This window comes from Girardinichthys multiradiatus, chromosome 22 (genome assembly GCF_021462225.1).
Source record: "Girardinichthys multiradiatus isolate DD_20200921_A chromosome 22, DD_fGirMul_XY1, whole genome shotgun sequence".
Lineage (NCBI taxonomy): Eukaryota > Metazoa > Chordata > Actinopteri > Cyprinodontiformes > Goodeidae > Girardinichthys > Girardinichthys multiradiatus.
Genome location: NC_061814.1, coordinates 16073098 through 16083290, shown reverse-complemented (window position 1 = coordinate 16083290; position 10193 = coordinate 16073098). Strand labels below are relative to the sequence as shown.

Sequence of the window (10193 nt, the reverse complement as noted above, 5' to 3'; positions counted from 1 at the left end):
GCAAAGATATTGGAAAAAAACCCAGGCAAAGTAAGTTCGTTCACAGACTCCAAGTCTCTCGATAGTCCTCCTATTATGGGACTGCTTCCACAAAAGCAAGACGTTGCAGGACAATGCGGCTGAAGCACTGACACGACATGAGCTTGGATGTCTTGAAGAAGGAGATTCCAGAGGAGAGCTTCAGCTGGACTGGAGTTTACAGCATAACGGCAAAATTAAACCAACTATCATGGACGCAGAGACCAGTTTCAGACAGAGAAACAGCTTTTCACCGGTCAGTCAGGAAAGAAAAATCTAATTACAGCAATATTATATATTTCTATTGACTATTTATTCAAGAGAAATATGTAATATTTCTCTTGAATAAAACTTGATGTTGATTCATTCCCCACCAACCTTAAAGGTGCGGGTTTTGTTTCCTTCTAACTAATCGTGAAGCGGGTTTTAAATAAGAACAACTTTAAGGTTAAGTTTTCTAATTAATTGTTTCCATTTCAAGTGTCATATATTGTGCAGGACTTTAAAATGTGCGATTTGCCATTTTTGAGTTGACTTCTGACCCACAAAAGGTCTTAAGCAACTATTTGCACATAGATACAAATACATGGAAGTCAAAACACACACAGGATAGGTGTACTCAAGCTGAAATACTTAACAGACTAGCTGTAGAAGATTTTAGTATGATTTTAATTCATCAACAACACCTTGCATGTACAAAGCCAGATAAGTTGAGAATATTCATATCAAACAAATGTTTACAAATGATTCTAATTTTGTACAAATAAACAAAAAAAACAAGAGAAAACTAAATCTAAAAAGAGCTTTATCTGCTTCTTCACACACTTTATCTGCACAGATATTAAAAACATCTTTTTCTGGTAATAATTACATGAACAATTTCAAAATATGTAAGGAAAACTGAGGCCTAATGTAAATTGCATGCTCCTTTGTAACAGCACACAGACACTGAGTTGTTCTCGTCTGAAGAGGACAGCAGTCTCTACTTCACTTACAGCGGAGAGGACAACGAGCTGGAAGTCACCAACTTGCACTATGAGGTTAGCTTCTGTTTTCACCTTTTTCCTGATGCACTTCATCAAGGTTCTTGAATATGTGTAAATGTTTGTTCTTGTAGGTGGACACAGCGGCTCAGATTCCCTGGTATGAGAAGTTGGCTGAGTTCAAATTGCCTTGGGAGGTAAAAGGGAACAAGCAGACGGCTATCAACAACCTAAGCCTGCGGGTCTGCAGCGGACAGATGTTGGCAGTCATCGGCAGCTCAGGTGACACAACTGCTCGCTGGGGTTTTAAATATTTATTTTTCTAATAACAGCAGAGACCTCAAGGCCCTTCTAGGTGAAGTTATTAGTTCCACCTCTGGACTAGAGGTGAAAACCTGAGGCTATATTTAGTGTAACTGTGACAGTGTAACAGACAGTCTGGGTAATTATTCCTGGAAAGGCTCATATAGTAGTGAAAGCATTAGGGCCATAAACTGCTTGGATTACACTTTATAGTTTTGTTCACATTCTGATTAAATGAGCCTGTTTGAACAAAATTTGCTTCACCAGGATTTTCCTGTCCACATTTAAAAAGCTGTTGAATGAATAGAAAATATGGAAAAAGAAATTTATATAGTCTCCTTACAAGGAAAAATTAATAAATCCGGACTTTGGCCACATAATCTTAGGTGTTATTTATGAAACCAGGCTGTGCAATCTTTTTAAAAATAAATATTATTCAATTATTTAATTTATACATGCCAAACACTTTAGAAAAATATATGTTTTGTTTTAACAAGTATTTAATGTTACAGCGCCTTGAAAAAGTATTCATACCTCAGTTTTTATGTTACAACCACAATCTTCAGTGTGTTTTATTGAGATTATATCGGATACACCAACACAAGGTCATGCATAAATGTAAAAAGCAATGAAAATAATACATAGTTTGCATCTTTGTTTACAAGTAAAATCTGTGTTATGAGCATTTGTACTCATCCCTCTTTACCCTGATACCTCTGAATACAATCCAGCAGTGATTGACTTTGTATATGTCCACGTGTGGCAGAAAATTAATGCTACACGTCGTCCTCAACTCATTCTCACAATGAAGCAGGTTGGTGGCAGCATCATGCTGTGGACATATTTTTCTTTAAGGGGGACAGGAAAGCTGATAGCGGTTGCTTAGAAGATGGATGGAGCTAAATACAGGGCCATCCTGGGAAAAATAAGTGTAAGAGTCCAGAACGGTGTATGTCAAAGTATCATAGTTTTTGTGTTGAAATGGCCTGGTCAAAATTCAGATATAAGTTCTATTGAGAATCTGTGGCAACTGACATCAAATCTGACGTTCACACTTTCTATGCAATCTGACTAAACTGGAGCTTAGTTTGCAAAGAAGAAAGGGGAAAAACGTCAAATTTCAGACCTCACAATTATGAGATACTTTCTGTTGGCCTATCACACTAAATCCCAATGAAATACAGAGGTTTGTTGTGGTAAGTTGACAAAATTAAAAAGCAATGAATAAGTATGTATATGCTTGAACCTGGCAAAAGATCCTTTAGCAACAAATTTAATCTAGTTTAACCCAGCCTAATAAATTAAGACAACAGTAGCAAAAAGCCCAATTGTTATGTGAAAACCACATTTCCTAATGGCAGCATAGCTTCAATCTGAAACAAATCAAAACAACAGTTTGGAAAATTGTTAAATGTTGTTATTGTTGTTGTTTTTGCATACAACGTGAAAATATTTTCTTTAAAGATCTGTTGCCCATAAATTTAGTTGGTTTCTTTTGGGTGCTCTAATTTTACTGTGTTGTGCACATTTCTTCCCCTCTAAGGTTGCGGGAAGACGTCTCTGCTGGATATCATAACTTGCCGGGACGAGGGCGGCACAATGACCACCGGTCAGGTTCTGATTAACGGGAAGCCCAACACACCGCAGCTCGTGAAGAAGAGCATTGCTCATGTTCGTCAAAATGACCGGCTTCTTCCTCACCTCACTGTGAGGGAGACTCTCTCCTTCGTGGCCAAACTAAAACTCCCAACTCACTTCACACAGGCCCAGAGGGACAAGAGGGTAAGTGGGGCTACTCAAAGGGTTTATATCTTCATATGAAATAACAGAAAAAAGCACCATGTTTAATGAGGAAATTATGGCTCCTGCTGTTGCAGGTGGATGATGTTATTTCAGAGCTGCGGCTGCCGCAGTGTGCACACACCAGGGTGGGAAACGACTACGTTAGGGGTGTTTCTGGGGGAGAGAGAAGAAGAGTCAGTATAGCTGTTCAGCTTCTCTGGAACCCTGGTGAGAAAAATGAAACCCTTTACATCTTATTAATGCTTTAGCATCATGTGCGATTAGTGTGTTGAATGTGTTTCAGTTCTTGGCAAATAAATTAATACTTTTACATAAAACCCCACATTTATAATAACTTTATTATTGTGAGAATATTATTTCTTAGACTGTCAGATTTCTTTTAGGTGGTTATTGGAGATGATTTTAAAATGGCATATTTTATCATATATTGGTACCAGAAAACCTCCTAATCTTAAATTATTCCACATAATGAAATCTGAATCAGCCTTTTAGCTGTTGAGCTAATGTCTGAACTAATTTGATTCAGAAGTCTATTCTGATTTATCACTCTACGTTTGAATTTTTACACAAAATTACTCTAACCCTCTCTTGAGAAGAGGTAAAAAATGTGTCAGCAGAATGCTTTAGCCCTTCCAACATTATGACTGAAAGGCCAGGGATGGATTTAGCTGGATGTGGCCCCTGGGCAAGAGCAAGTTATTTAAGTGCCCAACCTGCACAAGGCAAATTACTATGAAATTATAGTTAGGTTCACATAAACTTCAAGACTTTTAGGCCCTTTTTCACCTGTAAATGAAGGTTTTTCCCAAAAATGTCATTGTATTTGTCTGCTCTAAAAAGATTCTTATGAACACTGCATCGTTTCTAGAATTGTTTTCATCCATACAAAAGAAATTATTCACAATGGTACATTATGTCAGGCCTGTATGTAGTGATGTAGCGCGATCACCTAAATACACCAGATACAAAGCAGGAGGTGGGGAGTGTAGGCTTAAAGGTAGCTGTGGGGTCTGACTGGGGTCAAGGGTTATGTTAGAGGTGGGGCTATGACATCATCATATTCAAATAAATGTGTTTGGTATCTTCAAGAAAACTTGTCAAATTAAAACACTTTAATGTCCTTCCTAAAGCCCAGGGAAAGGGAACAGTGCTAAGTGGTGACATTTCTTTCAGAAACTGACCACATTTCTTCATCGTTCAGGTATTTTAATCCTGGATGAACCCACCTCAGGTCTGGACAGCTTCACAGCCCACAATCTGGTAATAACTCTGTCCCGCCTCGCCAAGGGGAACCGCCTGATCCTGTTGTCGGTCCACCAGCCTCGATCAGACATCTTCCAGCTCTTTGACCTCGTAGTGCTGCTTTCTTCAGGCTCAGCCGTTTACTTTGGTGCAGCTCAAGACATGGTTCCTTATTTCACTGCTCTTGGGTACCCCTGCCCACGATACTGTAATCCTTCCGATTTCTACGGTTAGTGTGAACATCCAAACAGATCTTTATTCACTTATTAGCTTTTTTTAGGATAACCCATCATCAGAGATGTAGTGGTAATGCTTTACAAACATGGCTTTAAAAAATTTTTATAAACATTTGAAATTTTACTCTGTTATAAAAAGTCTCTCCATCTTTTTTGTCCAGTTGATCTGATCAGTATAGACCGGCGAAGTCCTGAGATTGAGGCTGAGGGATTGGAGCGGTCCAGACTTTTATCTCAGCAGTTCAAGGAAAAGGTTCAAGACACTGATGACCACATGTGGAAATCAGCCGAAACCAGTGCAGCACATATAGAGAGGTAGGGCTAAAAGAAACGTTTAACTCAACAAAACCCTGTCTCGGTCATTCTTTATTTTTTATGGTCCCATTACTCTTCAGTGGTCCTCCCCCTGTGTTTTGGGCTGGAAACAGCTGGTGCTGAAGCTGTGTGGTTGCAAACCTTAACAGTTGATATTCTCCTGATAGCTTCTTTTCAACTCAGCTGTGTTTTGAGGCTTGAAAAATTGTCATTGATGTCTTTCCACTGTTTAATTCATACTGTAACTCTCCTGCCTTTATGTCCACTACAGCCCTCAGCAGCCAAGCATAAACAGAGAGGAAGGCATCACTATTTTCAAGGAAAGTAACAAGCTGCCTGGAGAACTGCAGCAGTTTACAACCCTCATCAGGTGAGGCATATCAATTTATCCCAGCATCTCTGAAGGAACAGCCAAACACTAAACCGTGCTCTCCCTCAGGCGTCACATGTACAATGACTTCAGAGACCTAGTGTCCTTGTTGGTCCGTGGCTTCGAGGCCCTGCTCATGTCACTGCTGGTTGGTTTTTTGTACTACGGGGCTGGGGAAGAGCGTCTGAACATCCAAGACACAGTGGCCCTCCTCTACATGATGGGGGCTCTCACGCCGTTCGCTGTGGTGCTGGACGTCATAGCTAAATGTAAGCATGTAGATCTCTTAAAACTGATTTAAACTCACATTTTTTCTGATGTTTTATTGCTGCAGACCTTGGAGTTATTGAGTGAATATTTTATGAGTGGAAACTTTGTAAACAGAAACATATTCAAAGTTTTGCTACGTATGTTGAGTTTTGCTGTGCTAAAAGCACACTTAAACACACACACACACACACACACACACACACACACAAAACATCGAAGCAGGTCTACATCAACGTCTATATCGAAGCAGGTGCAATCACACAATTACATACATACTTAGGCACTCAGCAGCTAAGAAATGTTTAATGACATTTAATACAAGTATGGCTGTGGGTGAAGTGGACATATTTAATTTTTCTGTCTTGTTATTTAAATTATTTTCACACACCCATACAAATAATTGAAAAAGTTGATAGTCATACAAACACAGGTTCCCTTTTCATTAGTGCAAGCTGTCTACTCTGATGCCAGGTGCATCCCCGATTGACACAAGTTGTGTGTCAATCACACAACTTGGATTCCATCTTGAGATATTGTTTTTGTGGAGCAAAGCTGCCCTGGCACATGAAGGCATTCAGCTTCTCTATATGGTAAACGTGAAATGCCAAGACAGGACATCTTTGTCTCTTTACAACTGTTGTGGTCTGTCTAATTTCCTGACAGACCAGATATTGTCTGTTGGTCTAATAATTTAATAACTGGGGTCTGGGGTCTGCATTTGGGTGGGCTTGCTGTTTTGGATCGGGTGTGGCTTATTGGCTGCCTCTGTGTTGGTGTGGGGCGTATGCTCTGTTGGTTCTGTGCCATATGTCCGCGGGTGTTTGGATTGTGTGCCGTCTTTTGCGCGGGTATTTTTGTTGTAGTCGGGCCGACCTAGGATCTCGGGTGTCTGTCTGGATATGCTCTGGTGTAGCTGGCTGCTGGTGGAGCCTGGGGGCTCGTCGCTGCAGCTCCCTAGGACTTCTGTACGGTGGGGAGGGTGTGGTAGGGTGTTATCTTATATTTTCTTTGTCCTTCTTCTCTCTATTCTTTTCTCCTTCTCTCCCTTTCTTGCTTCTATTCCCTTCAATTTCTGTCTCCGGTTACCACTGCATTTGAAATAATCCCAAAGCAGTTTCTAAAAACGTTTTTTCTATATATCAAGCGGAGCATTATAGAGTTACCCATAATGCTCCACTTGCAGAAGTAAATCTGTTGGGCTTCTTCTTCTTCAACAATTCTGAGTGCTACTCCGCCGGACAGGACACATGTTAGATAACAAAATCCCAGTGAAAATCAAAAAACATAAAAAAACATGCAACTGATAATGGGTTAATAAGTGACATCTGGCAGGACGAGACAGAAACATTTTTGAAAAGTAAGCAGAACACAAACAGAACAATGCAATATTAAAAAATAACTAAAATAAATTCACATTATATGATTCGGTTTAAAAACAGACAGATAATTATCAGTGAAAGATGTTTAAGCAACATATCAATCATAAAGCCCTAAATAAGCATTAACTGCTATAAATGTAACAATTGTTTGCTGGGTTTCAATGACAGCAATTCAATATAAATAAGCTGCATCCATTTATTTCTTATGTAATTTCATTTCTAAATGGTAGTGTTTATTTAATGTTTACTATTCAAATACTCTGACCAACATGGTTTCTGAAGCAACAGTATGAACCTTGACCTGTAACCTGACTCTGCAGGTCACACAGAGAGGGCCATGCTCTACCATGAGCTGGAGGACGGCATGTACTCCGTCACCTCGTACTTCTTTGCCAAGGTAAACCTCCTCCTCCTGCAGGGGTCACTCTTGCTCCATGAGCGTAATGTACAGTGCTGGAATGTGAAACTGTAAGTGAGGCAGAAACATTTGTATTTATGAGAGTTATTTTTTTTTTTACTTTTCAGTCTGTTGTATGTATGTAAACAGACAGTCTGTTGTCCTTCAGGTCTTGGGGGAACTACCAGAACACTGTGTGTTCACCCTGGTCTATGGTCTGCCCATCTACTGGTTAGCAGGGCTTAATGAAGCTGCGGACCGGTTCCTGCTCTTCTTACTGCTGGTGTGGCTGATGGTTTACGGCAGCCGAGCCATGGCTCTGTTTGTGGCCGCTGCGCTGCCCACCCTGCAGACCTCTGCCTTCATTGGCAACGCCTTGTTCACAGTCTTCTACCTGACTGGAGGCTTCGTCATCAGCCTGGAGAATATGTGGCTGGGTGAGGAGGCAGTCATTGTCTCAGGATGTTAATGTAATAAATGTTTTAAATATGTGTGCGATGACAGAAGGGTTTGTGTCTGTGCCTCCTCTCCAGTGGCATCGTGGCTCTCTTACGCCTCGTTCATGCGTTGGGGCTTTGATGGCATGCTGCAGGTGCAGTTCAGGGACAATAAGTACCCTGTCACAATAGGAAACTTCACATTCAATGTCAACGGCATATATGTGAGTATTCATATTGTGTGTTTCAGGCCTGGTTTTGTAGTTGTAGAGCCAAACCCCTGATGCATGCACAATTTAGGCCATTTTTTACCAGATGATCAGCCTCTGTGAGTTCTGAATAACTGGATAAACTGACATGTTCATCTTGCAGGTGGTGGAGGCCATGAAAATGAACCAGTACCCTCTGTTCTCCTGCTACCTGGTGCTGGTGGCAGTTTGCTTCGGCTTCATGGTGCTGTATTACATCTGCCTTAAATTCATCAAACAGAAGTCCGGTCAGGACTGGTGAAAACAATTAGATCACATATCCACACACTTTTCTTTTCTTTTAAACGTACTCTGCAGAGGATTTGTTTTGTAAAAGTGGACAGATGTTCGACTGGTTCGACACAAAACATTGTGGATTATACTGTTCTTATTTTCATGTTTGGGAGCTAAAGTCGAGAAGAAAAAGCTAGTTTCTTTTTTTTTTAAATTGCATTTTCAGAATAATTTGTTCCCTTCAAAACAAAGCAAACTGTTTGATATCTTCAATCTAATTTGGTATGGTAATTTGGGCATTATTTTAGTCATTTCTGTTTTTAATTCTTGCTGTGAGATAAATTAGTTGTTTCTGTACCAGTGTGTGCTGCTGGATGGCAGCAGAGTACCACAACAACATCCAGATGATGTTTTTCCCCTTTTTTGGAAGCGCTACACTGGCAGATATCCATCTGCAGCTTTTGCTTGTTCCATTTTCAGCCTCCCCCCCCTCCCCAACAGCTTTTATTTGTTTTTTGGTTGTTTATTGGAGATTTTTAAAGTTAGTCTGACAATGTGTGTCTGTACGTATGGCAGTAAAAACCAAAGTCTAGTGCAGATTTAGTAAGTCACGCTCAGAAAAAAGTGTAAAACCTGTACTTATGTAGTTATATAAGGTGTATGTTTTTCCACTGGTGCAAAGACTAAATTACTGAATGTTAAACCAACACTGTAGCTTTAGTCCAAATTAAGAATTAAATTAAATTGCTTTGAGTGTGTGTGTATATTTTTGTAGGGAAATATCTGTTGCATATGTCCCTCTTTAAGAACGCTCTGACTGACATCCGAAGCTGCAGATAATGGGTTTAACTCTGCTGTATTTTAATTTAAATGCTCCTAAGGAGCTCCACGGACCTGGCCGGGCCAGCCCAGCCCAGCCCAGCCCACTGAAGTGAAGCAGCCCACGATCTTCTCTGGAAATGGCAACTTGTGTTATCTAACTTCTGCCCTTTGATAGCGCCAACAACTTAAATGACACAAAACCAAAACACTGAGGAGTGTGAGAAGAGTTTAATGCCGAGCAGAGAGGAGGGTCACGGAGTGTGAGGCTTCTTAAGGCAGTCAGTCATGCAAAAGGAGGTGAAGAAATGTTTGCATCTGATCTGAATATAACAGGCTGAGGCCATATCAAAATCTTACAGACCTTATAACAACACATAACAACACATTGTTTGTTTCTGAATGAGTCAAGAATTTCTTCAAGTGATGCAACACTGCACCAAGTTCTCTGTGTTTTAGTAGGTGGTGCTAGAATTAATCTGGAAGAGGGTTATTGTGCAAGCCATAACTTACTGACAGATGCAAACCAGAGAATCAAGGACTTTAAAATTTAAATACTTCAAAAACAACCTCAAGACTCAACTCAACACTCAAAAATATTTTGTTCTGTACAAAGTTGAATGTGGTGACAACAAAATCACACAAAAATCATCAATAGAAATCAAATTTATTAACCAATGGAGGCCTGGATTTGGAGTCACACACAAAATTAAAGTGGAAAAACACACTAGAGGCTGATCCAACTTTGATGTAATGTCCTTAAAACAAGTCAAAATGAGGCTCAGTATTGTGTGTGGCCTCCATGTACCTGTATGACCTCCCTACAACACCTGGGCATGCTCCTGATGAGACGGTGGATGGTCTCCTGAGGGATCTCCTCCCAGACCTGGACTAAAACATCCGCCAACTCCTGGACAGTCTGTGGTGCAACGTGACGTTGGTGGATGGAGCGAGACATGATGTCCCAGATGTGCTCAATTGGATTCAGGTCTGGGGAACAGGCGGGCCAGTCCATAGCTTCAATGTCTTCATGTTGCAGGAACTGCTGACACACTCCAGCCACATGAGGTCTAGCATTGTCCTGCATTAGGAGGAACCCAGGTCCAACCGCACCAGCATATGGTCTCACAAGGGGTCTG

General features: G+C 40.6%; 1 protein-coding gene across 1 annotated transcript; it reads left to right on the top strand.

The window, feature by feature from the left end:
• Positions 1-70: 70 nt before the first annotated feature.
• On the top strand, positions 71-8988 carry abcg8 (ATP-binding cassette, sub-family G (WHITE), member 8). Its single transcript, XM_047350681.1, has 13 exons — positions 71-274; positions 957-1058; positions 1136-1283; positions 2848-3086; positions 3182-3314; positions 4309-4578; positions 4747-4900; positions 5172-5270; positions 5340-5539; positions 7240-7316; positions 7486-7753; positions 7850-7977; positions 8126-8988. The coding sequence occupies exons 1-13, from the start codon at positions 230-232 to the stop codon at positions 8261-8263; spliced, it is 2001 nt and encodes a 666-aa protein (XP_047206637.1). The 5' UTR covers positions 71-229; the 3' UTR covers positions 8264-8988.
• Positions 8989-10193: the final 1205 nt, after the last annotated feature.